Source organism: Pleurodeles waltl, chromosome 1_2 (assembly GCF_031143425.1).
Source record: "Pleurodeles waltl isolate 20211129_DDA chromosome 1_2, aPleWal1.hap1.20221129, whole genome shotgun sequence".
NCBI classification, from domain to species: Eukaryota; Metazoa; Chordata; class Amphibia; order Caudata; family Salamandridae; genus Pleurodeles; species Pleurodeles waltl.
The window spans coordinates 827,683,632-827,702,210 of NC_090437.1; the positions used below are offsets into that span (position 1 = coordinate 827,683,632).

The window sequence follows — 18,579 nt, forward strand, 5'->3', positions numbered from 1 at the left end:
GCATAGTATTTTGCTTCTGCATCTAATAGAGCAATTAATCTGTAGCTGCCGGGGTTCTTACGATTGCCTCCCTTAAATGGGATTAATTATAGACCCCGCCAACTAGCTGATATGTTGGCTGCTAACTCCAATTCCTTGAACAGTGCTGACAGTGGCTGGGCCCAATACACTGGATCACATTTGAAGATAGCCTGCGGGATACCATTTGGGCCAGGGGCACCGTCTCATCTACCTCTAGTTATTACTGCTCTGATTCGTTCTTGGGAGTACAGTATATATAATTGCTGCTGCTGACTTTGATCTAATTTAGCTCTTTCGGGCATTTCCTCTTGGCTGCTCTGATTGTGTTCCACTAAAAAATTGTTTACTGAAAATTTGACCTGCATAGGGCCACACCCGGACATCTCTGTCAGGTAGTCCACCCAGTCAGACTCTTGCACATTGACGTTATTTACATATTTTGGTTGGCCTATTCAGGTCATTCACAATCCCCCAGAATGATCTTGAATTAGGCATTTTTGAAGCGTAAATAACTTTTGTCCAAAATGCTTCTTTCATTACTTTTCTATCCACCCATAACTGTTTCTTGTAATCTTTTCTCAGCTTTTTTACTTTATCCCACGCTGCAAGATCAACGTCTGCAATTTTTAGTTTCCTTGCTGCCCTTTTTAGTTCTTTTTTTGCAGTCGAGTTTTTTCTGACATTTTTATTTCCTTATTGCTAGCTACTTGCTTAGATGTTATACGTGAACATCCCACTATGAACCATGTACAGTATTTACCCCAAGCATCTAGTGAGATATTTAGCAAATGGTTATTTTCCTCTCATAATTGCTTTGCTTTCTCATCTAGATATGCCAAAGAGGCTGAGGACCATCTCAGGCATTTTAGATTTACTGATGTTAAAGCACCAGGGTCTTCATGAGCTGTTGCATGTTGCAGAGCATTAAATCTGAAAGTTATCCATTGTTGACAATGATCACTAGCTGTGGTGAAATTGATTGAATAGATTTGTAAATAAAGAAACAATGTAAGCAAAATAATTGTGTAATCTAATATGAATCGAGAATGAGGCCCATAATAAGTATATTTTGGTGGCGTATCCTCAATTGTTCTCCCATTGATGATCCTCATTCCAAGATATTCTAGGGCTTTAACCATAGATTGACCATGACGATCCATTCGTTTGGATGTCAAATTATACTGTGGCATCACAGGATCTGCTAGCTTTATGTCTGTTAGTGTTGAAATTATTCATTTATTCAATGTTTGTTTATTTTTTGCATTTGGATGCACATACACATTCAACAGTAGAACCAGGTTTGTATTATATCTCCGCCAGCAATTGAAGTTAACTAGCTGTAGTCCTGGATCTAGGAATTGTTGTTGCACTGTGTTAACCTCTAGAGCTGTTGATGCATAAACAGTCAACCCACCTTTTGCTCTTCCAAAATGTTCAGATCTTTCTGCCTTAACGAAGTAATGGGTGTAGCCTTCCAGCGGTAATTCTTCTGTTGCCCATGTCTCCTGCAATGCTATAATATCAAACAATTCCCATTCGGGAAGGTGGGTTGCCCTCTTGCAGCAGTGGTTTAGCACCTGCAATGCTCCATGATAAGATGTGTACATCAATTTTTGGCTTCCCACTACAATTGGAAATGTGAAGAGGCTGTTCAATTGCATAAGTTTATACATGAAGTGATACTGGATTTTGTTATAAAGATGACGCTGTGATTAATATTTATCTCTTATCTTTATTGCTGTCTCCGCTCTCCATCAAAACACCTTCTCCACTCCTCTCATCTGTCCCCAATATTCTAAGACAAGATGCATTTCTCATCTGTAAGGTTGTACTGTTGTAGAATAAAGAGAAGGGGTGGTAACAAACATACTATGGAGATTATATCATGAATATAATAAAGGGAAGGGGTGATAAGGAACATCCAATATGACTGTATATCATGAAAGTAATTGACATAATAACACATCTTGTGGTAAGTATGGTTTTCCTGTTTGGATTGAAATTGCATAAGTAAGGGGCTGTCAGTAAGGCTTATTTGAGCTTTTCAAATGAAGAATGGTGTTCTTCCAGTCATATGTATTGTGTATGGTTTTTGATGAGTTCCCTCAGATTGCTTGTAGGCTTGCAAACTTCTTACAAATGTTGCCATATATTCCACAAACCCTAAGAAAGACTTGAGTTCATCTTTGTTTTGCTTCAAGTAAACATGTCTTGGGTTTGAATCCTTCTTTAGAGATGGTGTGACCCTGGTATTCCATTGCACCAACTCCAATTTGGCATTTGGCTGCCTTTCCACAGTTTTTGGCTTCATCTTCGAAGGCAGTAAGGCAGCATGTCCATCAGAACTCAGAATCACCTAGGGACAGGTACAATGAGCTTTTTTATAATGGTCACAAATGCTTGAATTCAACATTTTCTGACTATTCAATTGCTTTTTTCTATGAACTAATCCCATTTTAGGAGTTACAAAGTTTTTTTCTGACTCCTAAAATGGGAGTCCAAATGGATTCTGATTCAGTTATCTGGAGGGGGCATGTTGTAGGTGTCCTTTCCAAATACCAAATCGGTATTATAATCATATGTATAAATGTTTTCACAACTGAAATCTGGTTTCAAAACATCTCAAACAAGGTGGTAATGCATTCTGAAAATGGAAGGGGGTCTTTTGAGACCTCTTAGCTTTTGTGAATGTAAAAAACAAAGAGTAGGCAGTAATCCAAGTTACCAATGTCAACGAAAGAAAATTTAATTAAAAAACGAAAATACTTGACGATTTTTTTAAAACAGCACCGTTTCCTACAAGGAAAAAAGGCTGCATTAAAAAGAGTTTGTTTTTTATTTAAAATCAGTTTTGTGCCTCCTCCCATGATTGACCTCCCTCCCCTGAAGGCTACCACGCCTGTGATGGCCTCCAATCATATTTGTGACCCAACTCATTCATATTCATGAGATATATTGGATTACAACTATCGATTAGACTTTTAAGAAAGGACCTATTATTACAACAGCATCGCAACAGTAAATTGTGACCAGTAAATATTTTGTCTGGGTTCAAATCTCAGACACATCTCCTAGTCGCCAGCGAGCTGAGATGTTGACTAAATAAGGCTTCCCTAAGGGATCAGGCACAATAATTCCCTGGACCCAGAAGGCATTTCCTACTCCTTCCAGGCAATTTGCAGCTTTCGTTGCAGAGCCACATTTTAATTTTGTCCATAACCTGAAAAGAAAGCTGACAATCAAAGATCTAACTCTTTGAATGCATAACTTGCCCCACCCTGCACTGTTGTGTGTCTTTGCACCGGACAATGAAAATCCTTGTCGATCAGAGCAGAGAAACTTAGCAATATTTATTCTTGGTTCGACCATTCATATCTGCTCTGTTCAAATTGTGCGGCAAGTGGGCTCCTCCCATCAAATGTTCCACATGAGGATGCAATTTCCAGAAACCCCTCTTTCTGTAATTTGTTTGAGCCAAATCATGTTTTTTTTATTATTAGTGCCAGACTTTTACATCCACATCCCTTGTAACCCAAAAGCTGCAGGAAGAGGGGTGGATTTGGGAGTGGCCTGACAGGGGACAGAAGGCTGTAACCCAGTTAATGTACTCTGACTGTGGTGACATTCTTGACGGAACAGGCAGCAATCTTCCAATGCACACTTTCAACTGAATCAAAACAAAGAATGTTCTCACTATCCCACCAGTCTTCAGCTGCAGTCAGCATGTCCTGGGATGGTTCAGGAAACTTCCAGATCTACTTGCAGATCAAAAAAAGACCTGGGAAGCCCTCGATTTTGTGCAGCCAATCACAAAGAGGCACTCTGAGATGGACTCCAGGACCATACAGTGAAGCACAAGCGGCACACTCCACTCAAAAGTCCTACCTCCTGCATGAAAAGAAGAGAGGTACTCTTCCCCAGTGAAACACATGGATGGACAGAAGGACCAAGATGAGGAATACTAGCAGATCTTTTAACAGGTGGGGCCTGTAGTCATACCCCTCCTGAAGGTGACAGGCACAAAGGGTCTGTCCCTTCTACTAGAATGCTGCCACCCCACCAGTCTTTCTCAGCCTAGTGAGAGGATAGTAGACATTCCCAAAAGGAGGGCAGGACTTTGGTGCCCTTTTTGACCTCAGTCATGTTCTGGAGTCCCAGTCCATCACACAGGAGACATATCATATCATGACTTTATACGCAGTCAAAAGTAAGATAGTGGCAAATACTGATCAGAGCCATGCTGGTGGCATTTCTGTCTCAAAAGTAGGTAAAGTGGTTAAAGTGCCTTAAAGAGAAGGACTTTCTTGCCATTCCATTTTTTTAAATAATAAATCTGGAGTTGTCTTTTAAGAGAAAAGGATGTCTCCTAATAGATAACTATTAATCAAATTAGACTGAATAATTACCACACTTTCTTTTAAGGATCTTGTTAACTCAGCTCATAGCTCTTGTGAAGTAACTATTACTGATTTAGTAGCATCGGGATTCACTAATTTTGCACAACTGAAACTAATTTCAGGATAAACAATGACCTAATCATGTTTGACAGAAAAAAATAATTGATCGGAAAACAACATCTTAGTGTAATTCCATACTAGGTTTAACTTGAATAAAAAAATGTATGAGTATATGTATGTACATGGTACTTTTATAGAACTAACCCCAACAAAAAGCAGCAAATGCTGGGTATTGAACTTTCTCCATTTTTCTTCTAATGAGCTATAACAACTTTCAGTTTGGTAAGCTCTTTGCAGAAGTAACCATTACGATAACCCTGTTTTCCTATGTTACTAAATTAGGCAATCATCCACAACATACACTAGTACAGTTTTCTTCTGCGTTCAAAGTACAGCTAGGTGGTCATATCTTTTAGGATGCTAAATTACTTACTCTTTAAATTCCATTGTTAGAATAACTGATTTAATTCTGACAATAAAAAGATGTCCGTCCTTATCCACTTCCTTGATAAAACTTTCAAAAGAATTACAATTACCTCTCCAATTGCATTTAAATTTATTATGGCCTTCAAATTCAGTACAAAAAAGTTGTAATAGTCTGGTAATAACTTTTGCTAGGTGTACTCTCTCTGTTTTAGAATGTAAGATCATTTACATAAAATATCTACTACTGTTTTTGTGTTATTTTTTTATGTCTTCCTGCTACACTTACAGTTCCGCTGTGGGGATGTATGGACTTTGATGTGCCCCATCCTGCCCACCTCCTACTCTGAAGAAGACTGAAAACAACTTCAGAGAAGACAGAGGGAAAAGGGAATTGGGAAGGATATGTGTGACTGGGTAGCACCCTCTCTTGGACCTACTAGGGATTTAGCTCATGGGTTTGAGCCATGAAGAGAATACATAAACAACATTTACTATATAGTTTTCTGAAATGTAATATCTCAAAGTATCTAAAATATTGTATATAATAAACATTTTGGAGATGAGTAACACTGCAGCCATGTGTGCTTGTGAAAACAAATGGTTCGCCTTCAAAATATAATGTGAACCTTTAGTCTAAAGTCAAACCCTTCACCAGGTGGGATGATATATGCATGCAGAACATAATCCCTGAACTACCTTGGATAATATAAAATGCATTTTATAACTCAAGGATGTTGTTTAAAGTCTTTGGACAGAACGGGAGAAATGTCACTTAGCAGACCATAACTGGATTCAACAGACTCAGGCCTTCATTACGAGTTCTTGCAAGACCGCTGAAGCCACTGCCACCAACAGACTGCCAGTGTGGGCGGTCCGAAGACCACCATGTTTAGAGTTGCTTAGGATTTCTGCCATTTAACGGGCAGAAATCCGACCATGTCGGCCTGGCGTAATATGGTGCAGCGGTGTCCTGTACGGCGATGCGGGGCTGGCGGTGGCAGACAGCAGACCCATATCCTCCCAGACAGCCACCTCGCCGAAACAGGTAAGTAGACTGTCTGAAAAGGGGGGGGAGTGTTGGGTGCATGACTGTGGTGTGTGCAAGTATGTGTAGCGGAATGGGTGTGTGTGAGTGTGTGTGTGTATGAATATTGGGGGAGGGGGTGTTGTCAATTTGGAGTGTTGTGTGTGTGTGCGTGAGTGTGTGTATGCTTGTGTGAATGCGGAGGGGGGAAGGGGTGGTTGTTTGAGTGCATGTGTGCGAGTGTGTGTGTCTGAGTGCGTGTGTGCAAGTGAATGGATGTATCTGAGTGTGTGTTTGGGTGCACGTGTGTGGGGGTGTATGTAAGTAAGCAAATGAGTGGGTGAGTGAGGGTGCGTCAATGTAGGTGTGTGGTCATGTCTGAGGGTTAATAACACACAAAAGGAGAGCACTGGGAGTGTTGCTAACCCACACCACCACCCAAGAGAAATCTATATAATCACTAAAGGTGTGGGGTAGTAGGAACTGAGGGTAGGACTGAGTCAGTGTTCCCTCAGTAGGAGGTGTCAGTTAAGTGGCTTTAGGTTCTAAAGCGGGGAAGGCATGGTTGGAAAATGTCCAAGCAAAGGGGTGCTATGTTATCCTACAGGGGGAGGGGTGAGTTCCCTTACGGACTAGGTGGTTTCACACACGTAATAGTGTCTTGCTTCATCATATGGCCACCTAGCCCCACCCAAGTAAGATGATACTACTTGGGCGGACTCAACCTCTTGGTTAAAAGAACCAGAGGGAGTGCTGAAATTAGACTGACTGGATATTTACAGGGATCCAGAAGGGGAGAAAATAAAATTACCAAGCATGTCACCAGTTGCTACTGCTAGTTTTAATGGGGGTGCATGCCTGTAAGGCTAAGAACAGGGGGGAGAGGCTCATTCGAGAATAATGTCTCTTGGAGTCTAAAAAGAAATACGTATGACCAACATGTTTCTGCCCTCACAAAGTGCTGGTAGGTCAGGGGCATTCGTCAGGGTCGGAGCACACGCAGTAAGTGAAGTGCTCAAAGTAAATAATGTATGGCCTACCTGAACAAGTAGTTCACGGTGTGGTAGGTCTATAATAGCCCAGAGTTGGGGGCGAATTGCCTCTGGTCTGGCTAGTGCCGGGGGGGGGTTTCCCTTGTAGTCACACTCACTCCAAAGGGAATACCGAGGGGGGTACCTACATGCCGGAGCCAGGCCGCTCATGTCTGAGGGTGTCTGCCGGTGACAGGTATGGAGATTCCTGTCGCCGGGTGCATGACCGCCAGCATTTTCGTGGCAGTCTGCCAAGTCATAATACCGATGGCAGTATTACAGCTACTGCCAGGCTGGAGGTACTCACCTCCACCGGTCTGACTGCCCTGGCGGTACGGGTGGTGTTTAATCAGTTTGGCTTTGGCCAAACCACAGAAGTTGTAATATGGCGGTCTTTACCACTGGCCCAGCGGCGGTAAGACTGCCACTGTGCGTCTGGTGGTCCAAGTACCGCCAGACTCGTAATGAGGGCCTCAGTTATGAAAAAATTTCACCTTTGAAGAAATGTCTAAGTTCTTAAAAACACAGATGGCTGCACCCCACAAAAAATAAATTTCAATGAACAAATTCAGCTGATACCACGATGATGATTTTCCAGAGATGATCGTAGCACAATTCAGTCTTCAAACAGAGTGAGATGCCAGCAGGCAGAAAATGGCCACACAGAAGCAAGATTCCCCAAGGAAAGCAACTTGATATACTAGAGTTCAAAGGTGGCTGCCACATTCTAGGACACATTTGTTCTCATTTTGAATAGGACTCTCACTATGTGGATGTCATCTTGGTTTGGGAAGGATACACCAGGCGCTCATCATTTCTGTTTCACTCTTAGAAGAAATATATAACATTACATAAATCTGCATTCAATATCAAATACATTAAATCATTATTCAAAGTATAAATATTATGGATTACTAAACGTAAGGAATCATAAATGCTCCTAATGCCCATGTCTGTCTACCTTGATTGACCCCCGTGACAAATCTTTTCCTACTCTGATCACAAATAATGCATAATGTGTTGATATTGATGACACTTGGTTCACAATCATAATGAGAACCTCTCCAGCAGGAATGTGCTCCATCACGTATTCCTCGGCTATTGTTTTGGATAGACGGATTCTTCTTCCCCCCTTAAACCACCTGCATTTGCTAGAACAACAAAAAAGCTGTGAGAAAATGAATCACAGACTCACTTAAGTCTCAATATAGAGAATTTGCTACTTATAGATATGAAACCCTCTATTACAATCCCCATAAATAGTGGATTACCAGATAAATGCATTCACAAGAATAGATGATGCACAGGAAATCAAGCATACTATTACATTTTATATTTAAAGGATAACGTGTAGACACAGTATTCTGCTTGTTTGCAGTTCCTTTTTTTTAATCGTTCTGAAAATATAAGTTAAAGATATACAAGGGCTGGTACAAAATAATGGAGTTGCCATGTATTTCATCCATACAACTTTAATAAGGCTAAACACAAACAACGCAAAATATATACGAATGAAAAAATGTATACAAATTGCATATTCAAGTGTTGAACATAAATGCATAACATATCCAAATGTGAAGACACCTGTGATGTCAATAGAATGCAAAGGTTTAACCAATGTGAGTTAGCTTGACAACAACTGCAAAGTCTATTCAAAGCTATGTGCTGTACTAAAGACTGTAATTCACTCTGAAACCACATGCAGAGCCGAAGCCCATTGCACCATGTGATGTGGGCTAGGAGTGGAAAACTGATGTGACGAAAATCAAAAGGGGATGATACATGAAAAACCTGGTTGAGATGACAGTACTAAAGGAAGAGGTTTTGGATTTATTTTTATGTGGGTTACTGCTGGAAAGAGGAGTAGTGTAGTAATAATTGGCAGGTCCAAATGCCCAGAACATATTCCCGTTGAATGGATGGTAAAGAAAAATAAACTATGCAAAATTGACAGATGTATTCACCAATAGCTATGAAGAACAACTCACACCGTGCTAGCTACAGCAGTGACTTAGCCTAGCTCCATGCTGGTAAAACATGCAAGAGAATGTTATAAAATGGTGAAAAAAACTTGTGGTTCAATGGGAGACGAGGTAGATGTACGAGATATGTAGCCATATCAGCTTATTGGTAGAATGCCATGTTGGACATGTTGGAAAAACAAAACAACTAGAGTAAAGAGTGGAATGGAGGTCTGTGGCACACTGGAAATATTGTCAGAATAAGAATAAAGGTCTCAGAGTCAAGGTATCACAAACCTGTAGATCTGTTGCTGCAGAAATGACATAGAACAATCTTGTTCCTCATCTACAGTGCCAAACACCCCCAAGCCTGAATTAGATGCTGATGGTGAAGTGAGTAAGGAGGGGTCGGACATGAGTGAAGGCACTCAAGATACATCGTCAGGTTGCAGTCACAAAGTTCTGCTTGTCAAATGGAGGCTCTCGGGTATTCTGAAGTCTTACTCTCTGCTGTTACATCAATTTCAATCACTTGCAGTTTTTTCTTTTGTACTGATTGCAGGAGTGGTAACATTCAATAGAAAATCATAAAATACACAAGAATCACACTAGCAACAGGTGAATTATAGTAAACACTCAATGTATCAATAGCACAGTACATTAACCTTGTTAGAAATCAGGACATAATCATGAGACTCGTCCTGAACCTATGTCCTAAACACAGTTGTTAAAACTCCTTTACTTGAGCCACCGAACAGAAACAAAGGTTCATTCAGGATTTGTAAATAGCTCGGGGAAGGTCCAAGAGATAGTTGTTGCAGCACACCTTAGAAGGTGAAGAAGAGTTCCAGTATGTAGGCACAAAAGGCAGTTTATGCATCCACAGTGATCTCACAATTCAAACGAATATATCTCACTCTTCCTAACTAACCTGTGGCCTCTGAAGACAGAACTGAAAAAAGTGGAAGAAAGCCAAGCATGCAAAGATGTTTTGGAAGAGTTCCAAAGGTGTGAGGACATTTTTTGAAGTGACGCTGCAGAAGAAGTTCCAATACATGCCACATGCAGGAAATTTCTGAGAAGAGGATCTCGACATCTGGCTTCAAAATTATCTCAGCTGGAGAGCTAGGAACACATATGAAGAGCAGAGCCCATGGAAAGGCTTCTTCTTATCAAGACAAGCACTTGGCCATGCCCTTGGTGTAAATATTATAGACTGTGTGATCCTCAAATCCTGCATTTGGTCCTTGAATCTTGTGGAAGATCCTTGAATCCTGCTGTAGCCAGCCACTCCGATGGGATACACTGTTACACCTTTTGGGGTCTCCACATGTGGACAGGATTGGCTGAGCTAACAATGGAGGTGGGGGATCACAACTGGCCAGCACAAATGTAGCAGCCACAATTCTAGGTGACTTGGCTCCTGTCATGCCAGTGTGAACAACACCCTGAGTGGCAATACCCTAAGCAAGGGGAAGAAGAGAAAGACAATTAAGCCCAGGACCAGAGGTGGTTGTGATTGACTGTGAGCACCTGGGGCAAACCATGACAGAATCAAAACCAGGCCATTGATAATGCATAAAAAAGGTACATAATGGGAAAACGGGGATACAGAATGACCTGGAAGTATCGGCATCAGATATTAGCAGGCTTCCATTAAACCAAACTGGATTTACAAAAAGTGAAGGTATACTAACAAATCTCCTGGTAGATGGGCTGACCCTTAGTAGAGCAAAGACCACAGGTACTCCCCTTAATATGTGCTTAGTTGACTTTAAAGCAGCATTTAACTGTGTTTTGCACAGCAGGTTATAGGCAAAACTTCAGCAGTGAGGATACCGCCCAACATCCTGAGGGCCATCAGATTATTTTATTTGGACATGTGGATTAAGATAAAGATCAGGGATGGAACCCACCTGTCAAGGGAAGTGAATACATCAACTAGTTCAAAACAAGGCTGTGTTTTAGCACCCTTTATTTTTAATTTATACATTGCAAAGCTTTCTCTGGAATTAGATGGCCAGGTGTCTCATGCCCCAAGTCTTGGTAGCCAGTCATTGCCACATTTTCTGTATGTAGATGATTTGCTGCTGCTTAGCAACCCCAAAATAGCCCTGCAGAGATGATTAAACTGCCTTGGATCAATTGCAGAGGATAATGGGCTCCAGATAAATTGTAAAAATATTAAATTATTTCATTTAATCACAGCATTTTAAATAAACCTAAATGGTATCATAATGGAGCCAATTGATGAAACCTCTGCATACGTGTGTTTAGGAGTTAAGAAAGATGCACAAGCTAAGTTTGCACCTCAAAGAGAAGTAATTGAGGGAAAAGCACAGGCCTTACCCACGCCTTTTTATCTAAAATCTATTAGAGGGCACAACCTCCAGCCACTGGTAGCAGTAATGAATCCAAAACTGCTACCTGCACTTACATATGGAACAGAAATAATAATAGGTGCAGAGGCCAGCCTCTTTGACAAAATCATGATGAAAGCATATAATCGAGTCTTCCAGCTACCAAAATCTGCATCGCCCGCTCAAGTGAGGCCGGAGTTTTCATTGATAAAGCAAACATTTGCCAGACCTGTGGCATTCGTTAAAGGCTATCACAAACTGCAGTCAACTGTTAAGGGTACACTGGAAAATCTAGTTTGGACTGAAATTAATATTCAAAGGGGGGAATGGCGAATACAAAAGGCACCAAGAGAAGAACACTGAAAAGCTTGAACTGGTTGATTTATGGAACCTTAACATATCTGGGCAAGCCTTCGGAAGATCAGTAAACAAATCTATTAAATTGCATAGTTGGCTGGGGGATGAATGCAGAGTGGCTAAGCCACTGCATGGGTGGTTGGTCTTGAAATCCTACGATGTGCAAAGAGACTCCCACCTATCGAAAGCCAACTATCCCCTGAGGGTTAAACAGAAATTATTGACACTGACATTTGGTGACATCCCTACCTTGAACTGTTTACCAAAATTGAGGGAGGTCGGTCCAAGGAGGATCAAAAGTACTGTTTATGTCACCAGGCAGCTGAAACATTGCAGCATGTTATCTGCATTTGTCCTGTTCTTGGCCAACAGCAAAGAAGTGTGCTGATAAGAGAATTTAAGGCATTAGAGATTAGATCTTGCAGATCAGCTATAATCAAGGCATTGGATCGAAGGAACATAGGCCCTGATTCTAAGCTTGGCGGGCGGCGGTTGCCGCCCGCCAAGCGGGAACCGCCAGAAGACCGTACCGCGGTCAAAAGACTGCGGCGGTCATTCTGGGTTTCCCACTGGGCTGGCGGGCGACCGCCAAAAGTCCGCCCGCCAGCCCAGCGGGAAACACCCTTCCCACGAGGAAGCCGGCTCAGAATGGAGCCGGCGGAGGGGGGAGGTGCGACGGGTGCAGTTGCACCCGTCGCGAATTTCAGTGTCTGCAAAGCAGACACTGAAATTCTTTGTGGGGCCCTCTTACGGGGGCCCCTGCAGTGTCCATGCCACTGGCATGGGCACTGCAGGGGCCCCCAGGGGCCCCACGACACCCCATACCGCCATCCTGTTCCTGGCGGGCGAACCGCCAGGAACAGGATGGCGGTATGGGGTGTCAGAATCCCCATGGTGGCGCAGCAAGCTGCGCCGCCATGGCGGATTCCCATGGGCAGCGGAAAGTCGGCGGTACACCGCCGGCTTTCCGCTTCTGGCCGCGGCTGTACCGCCGCGGTCAGAATGCCCGGCGGAGCACCGCCAGCCTGTTGGCGGTGCTACCGCCAACCTCCGCCATGGCGGTATTTACCGCCAGGGTCAGAATGACCACCATAATGCTTAATATTTGATTGGTACAGTTCCTGGATGTTTTCAAATCCCTGGTCAAAGCAGCATCCCAAGCTCAGGAGGAAGACAAGATGGATGGCGAAGAAGGCCTTAAATAGAAGTTTCAAAACATTATAGACTATGGAGGGCTGTTAAGGAAACCGCAATTTCACTGTTTCCCTATCCAGCCATAGTGGACATTAGGCCAGCCTTTCTTAACCATTCCTACGATGAAGCATCACTATTTATTGCATGTTTTGCACATTTTTATACACAGCATAAGCCTTTATTAACCCCACATATTAAACATCAGCATATTTGCACTTCTGCATAATTTTGCACATTGCACAGGCTTTGACCAACCGTGTTTGCGCATCTTTGTGTATTGTATAAGACTACCAGCCCTGTACATCAAATACAAGCACATTTGTACTTCTGTGTAGTTTTTCAAATTGTACAGGCTTTGTACTAGTTGGTACCACCAGAACTGGATGAACTTGTACTCACGCATACTGATTGATTATTCCTTTATAAATCCTTGTTTACTATGTTTTCAATTGTGTATTTTAATATAATGTTTATGGTTTTAACTCACTAATAAATGAACCACTACTACTAGATTTATTTGGTGTAGAGATTAGAGAGGGTGTTATCTGGAATAAAATACATGCAGTTGTTTTAGGCTCCGGCCACATTAAATTGGCAATTTGTTTTGGTCTCCAACTTCATTCGCACCCTGTATCTTGTTAGTTGCTTTCAGTATTGTTATCACTTGAAATTAATCATAATAATAATTTTTCAGCTGTTTTGGGGTGGAATATGATTTGTTTAATTGCACTGCACTGTAGGGTTATAGACATGCACTGTTTGGAATGGAACTGCAGTGCATTAGGTGGCCGCGTGCAAGGGACTAACAACTCCTATCCAGGCACCCCACCAACCATGGAGCAGACCTTCTAAAGCCAGCTGATGCTGATGTCATCTCTAAAGCTAATTGTAGTAAATAAGGCATTGGCCCGATAGGATACTGGTGCCTGGTATGGTTTATTCTGTAAACAATCTGCCCCAGTGTAAAAATACATGAGAGTTTTCCATGCCTTTGTTCACTTGATTTCTTCTGCTTCTTTTAATCATTTTGACTCAGAATCATGCAGTTTCCTTGTGTACTTCAGGAGGTATGCTGCTGTTTTTTCTTTTTCTACAACATTACAAAATATTTATCTTGTGAGTACAAGATGAGTTAACCAGTGCTTCACTGTACTGGCTTCGTACTCTGCATCAGGGAGAAGGGAAATGGTTAAAAAGGAACCCTGCATCGCCAGCCTATCGCTGCTTCTTTGTATGGGATAGAGTGAGAGCTGTAGACAGCTCCTCCTCCTCCCCTTAACAGCTGTAGACAGCTGTAGAATTGTGAGTCTACATTCACAGCTGATATACAGATGATGAACATACAGACGGTGTTCCGATTTTTAATCAGCCATAGCCAACTAATGGTTATCTATCCAGATTCACACTGGCTAGATAAGCAGGCGGGCTAAATGCGCTGTTTAAAGGAGATACTAGTAATCTGTTTAGAAAATTGTGATACTACAATCTCTTCTGCCCCGTGCATCTATTCCAGTCATCTGCAAAGAAACATGCACACAGAAAAACAAACACGTACAGAAACACATGCACACGGAATCAAACAAACAGAAACATGGAGAATCTCACACACAGACGCCCACACATAAGCACATTCAGAAACGAGCACAAGTAAACACTTCACGTACACACACCAACACACAAAGACAGGTACTCACACAGAAAAATGCACACATAAACACTTACACTAGACTCCACAACGTGTTTGTGACTTCTTTATGTTTTTAATTTGTCCTTACTTACATGTTGCTTGTTTCTTAATATAGCTACTGAAACGATTATTGAGATTACTTTGGCAGCTGCACGCTGTTAAAAGGTACTTAATTTGGGTAGTTTAATAACAAAACTAACATTCAGGTAATGCTACGGCAAAGGAAAAAACACACCCATTAAATTACGCAAATGTTTACATTAGTGCGGGGGCAATAAAGAGGTGACTGCAGAGGATTCTGGGATCTGTCGGATGGATTGCGTTACAGCAAAGACAGCAACAGTACAATAAATTTATATATGCAAGCAGTCCACTCGAATGCCACTGGCGTTCAGCAGTGAACACATTCCAAAGACAAAAGAATTCGACAATTAGGTCTCAAAAAAGTTTGCATGGTTTCTGACGGCCTTGGCATGCATCTATGTGTAGTGTCTCCACCTCTTCAACTCTCCACATCGAGCCCCGTGGCCGTCCTTGCATGCTTCACCATCCCTTCCTGTGTTGGCCGTGTCTCCTTCACTGGCATACACAGCTGGAAAGAAAACACTACTGGGAAATAATATTACTGCCGACGCTAAAATCAGATTGTGTTTTCCAACTGACAAAAAAGTCTGAATAAAAATGTTTGCATTTATCACCAGAAAAAACTTTACTCTCTCTCTCTTCATTTTGTTTTAATATAGCCACTGGAACGATTTTTGAGATAATTTTGGCAACAGGTGTGTGAGTTCCCATCAGTGTTATTGATATTGGAACCGGCCACATCAGAAGCATTCCCTGGACTGTTCCATGTAAGGAAAGCGGCCCTGCCATCTCAAAAGCGTTATACATGTGCACAGGTTTCTTAATGCCGTGTTTTCGGTTTAAAAATAAACAGTGCACAAGATGTGTTTTTTTAATCACCCTTTACCTATTCTCCCCATATCTAAACCAATGTCATGCATACTTATCAGGTACATGTTCTTTCATAGTACTAACTCATATACCCAATCTCCCAACTTTAAAAAACTTCAGTAACAACACAATATACTACCTTTCTTTAAAAAAAAAAAATAACATAACACATAAACAGACTTTCAGAAACTTATATTGCACAACTATCACCAATCTACAACTTTCAATAAAAACAGCTTATTATTAATCACATAGGCAAAACCTAATGCATTTACCGATGCTTGTTTAATCTAGGTGCAGCATAGCTACCACCTACGAGCTAGCCCGTCCAAAAGGAGGAATAAAAACAAAGTAAAACTCTTCAACGCACGTGGCAACTTTGGCGTTTACTAGCAGCCATGCGAAAGCCATCCCGATGGACTGAATCCTATATTTCCACAAATATATGAAATGCGCCAAAACTAAAGATAGAAGACCCTGGGGCATATTTATACTCCGTTTGCGCCGAATTAGCGTCGTTTTTTTCGATGCAAATTCGGCGCAAAACTAACGCCATATTTATACTTTGGCGTTAGACGCGTCTAGCGCCAAAGTATGGGCAAATAGCGTCATTTTTTAGCGTGAACGCCTTCCTTGCGTTAATGAGATGCAAGGAAACGTTCCCGTCTAAAAAAATGACGGCGACGCAAATGCGTCGTATTTATACTCCCGGGCAAAAATCACGCCCGGGAGTGGTCGGGTCAAAAAACCCCGCATTTGCGCCACTTTTTAAAGCCTGGGTCAGGGTAGGCGTTAAGGGGCCTGTGGGCTCAAAATGAGCCCACAGGTGCCCTCCCATGCCCCCAGGGACCCCCCCTGCCACCCTTGCCCACCCCAGGAGGACACCCAAGGATGGAGGGACCCACCCCAGGGACATTCAGGTAAGTTCAGGTAAGTTTAAAATTTTTTTTTTTTTTTTTTTTGTGGCATAGGGGGGCCTGATTTGTGCCCCCCTACATGCCACAATGCCCAATGACCATGTCCAGGGGACATAAGTCCCCTGGGCATGGCCATTGGGCAAGGGGGCATGACTCCTGTCTTTACTAAGACAGGAGTCATGTAAATAGTGTCTGGGCGTCGTTTAAAATGGCGCTAATCGGGTTAAGACGATTTTTTAGCGTCAACCTGACTTGCGCCATTTTAAGACGCCCTAACGCCATTTTTCCCAACGCCGGCGCTGCCTGGTGTACGTGGTTTTTTTCCACGCACACCAGGCAGCGCCGGTCTGCTTGCGCCGGCTAACGCCATTCAATAAATACGGCGCCCGCATGGTGCTTCAGAATGGCGTTAACCGGCGCAAAATTTTTTGACGCTAAACTGCGTTAGCGCAGTTTAGCGTCAAAAAGTATAAATACGGGCCCCTGTTTTTTCTGAAGTACCTCAAAGCACCGAGACTATGGTATACTTCAAGGGCAGGGATCATACTTTCCCTACAGATAATCCACTAGGGCGAAGCCATTTAAAACATGCGGAATCGGAAATCAGCAGCGTTTGCATGCGACCTGATCCACCGTGGATGGCAGGAGAGTTTGTGGCTTCTAATTGGTTTAAAATTCCCGTAGGAACTTTGGATACGTAGTTCTGTGAACTGACATGCCTACGGATCGGTGAAGAAAGACTACTAATATTTGAGGCTTCCGTCTTCCTAAATACGGATCTGTGCACATATAAAACTAGTCGGTATGCAAACTTGAAGTCACGTGAGCGTGAATCTTTAGAGTGTATAGCTTCCACATATATGCTCTCTTCATAGTTGCCAAGATTCCTGGGTCTATGCCTGGCTCCCTTCAGTCCAGCCACGGAACTGTAGCCCTATTTTGAAACTGAGCAGTAGCGGCTGGCGATGGGGCAAAGTGTCGAGGTGGGGGGAACAAAACAAAAATAAAAATATATATAAAAAACTTACCTTGACCGCACCGCCGCACCGCCACTCTCCGCTGCACTTCAGGCACAGGCTTCCAGCCTGCCCTGCGGCCAATCCTGACGCTGCTCAGAGCAGCTTTCGGATTGGCTGGAGCACCCTGGCTGGGCTTTCCATGACAGAGTGAAAGTCTCTGCCTGTTCCCGCCAACCCAGCAACACAGTGCCAGGTTGGAGAGAGCCCTGTGCGCATATGTGATTGGCCGGCCTGAGACAGCAGGCCAAACACAGAACTATCATCCCCACATGGCCCACCCCTTTAAAAATAAATGATAATAAACATTGTTTAATATAATTTTATTTTTACAGGTTTGCAGCTGCTGCTGGCGGGGGGCAACTCCCGCCATAGCAGAAGAGCCGCCCCTGATATTGAGACTACATGTCCCATAATTCTAGGAAAAAAGTGGGTCTGGCTTAAGTAGTCACAAGGTAAATGCTGCAGCTTTGTCAATTAAATGGCTCAACCCACAAACGTAAACATTAGCACAACTTGTTTTTTATTTTAAATATGTGCATGTTGCACTTGTGACCCTGTCTCATAAGTGAGAGTTTCATTTCTTGTGATTTTGCAGTTTTACATAGCGTGAACGCGGTCAGGGAGAATCAGAGCTCTACAAGATAATGTGCATATAATAAAGGATAATAATTGGCTAGGATAAACAGATAAGAAAACAGGTCAGGAAAGTAGGATCAGTTCAATGAGAAGTTAAGCAATGGATCCAAAAGAGGGAAGTAGATGAAGTGGTCACAGCCTTAGCCCTATTGTCTTTAAAATGGCTGAAGCTTAGGAATGTTAGACGAAGGCAGCATAGCAAGTCACCTTGCTGCACTGCCCTACGACAAAGTGAAAAGGCAGGAATGCACCGTATTTGTCCAAAACGAAGCCTTCCTGTCATTTTCCCCTGCGCTGGCACCGTTTTGGCAGCCTAGCGCAAACGCAGGCACCCTTGCACCAGGATGCAAGGGTGCCTGTGTTGTCAGCAGGATTGTTTTTGTGCAGGAAGGCGCACCTTCCTGCACAAAAACAATCCTGAGAGGCATTTTCCTCTTTCTATGTGTGCTGCAGAATGCAACACACATGGAAAGAGGAAAAACAAGCAGTTGCAATGCAATGGGTCTTGCGTTTGCTCGAGCTAGAGCAATTAGCA

The 18,579-nt window shown here is 42.6% G+C and overlaps 1 protein-coding gene across 4 annotated transcripts in view; it reads right to left on the reverse strand.

Annotated features, from left to right (window-relative positions):
• Positions 1 to 1,733: 1,733 nt before the first annotated feature.
• LOC138304411 (uncharacterized) overlaps positions 1,734 to 18,579 on the reverse strand; it is a 41,715-nt gene continuing 24,869 nt past the window's right edge. For 2 of the 4 annotated variants that reach the window (XR_011205565.1, XM_069244428.1), the window contains one exon: positions 1,734 to 2,377. Coding sequence is in view for 3 of the 4 variants with exons in the window: in XM_069244428.1 (XP_069100529.1) it covers positions 2,066 to 2,377 (312 nt within the window). In the remaining variant the exon portion in view is untranslated. Of the gene's footprint in view, positions 2,378 to 8,347; positions 10,384 to 18,579 lie in introns of those variants that run through there. The other 2 variants (XM_069244436.1, XM_069244445.1) reach the window with 1 other exon arrangement.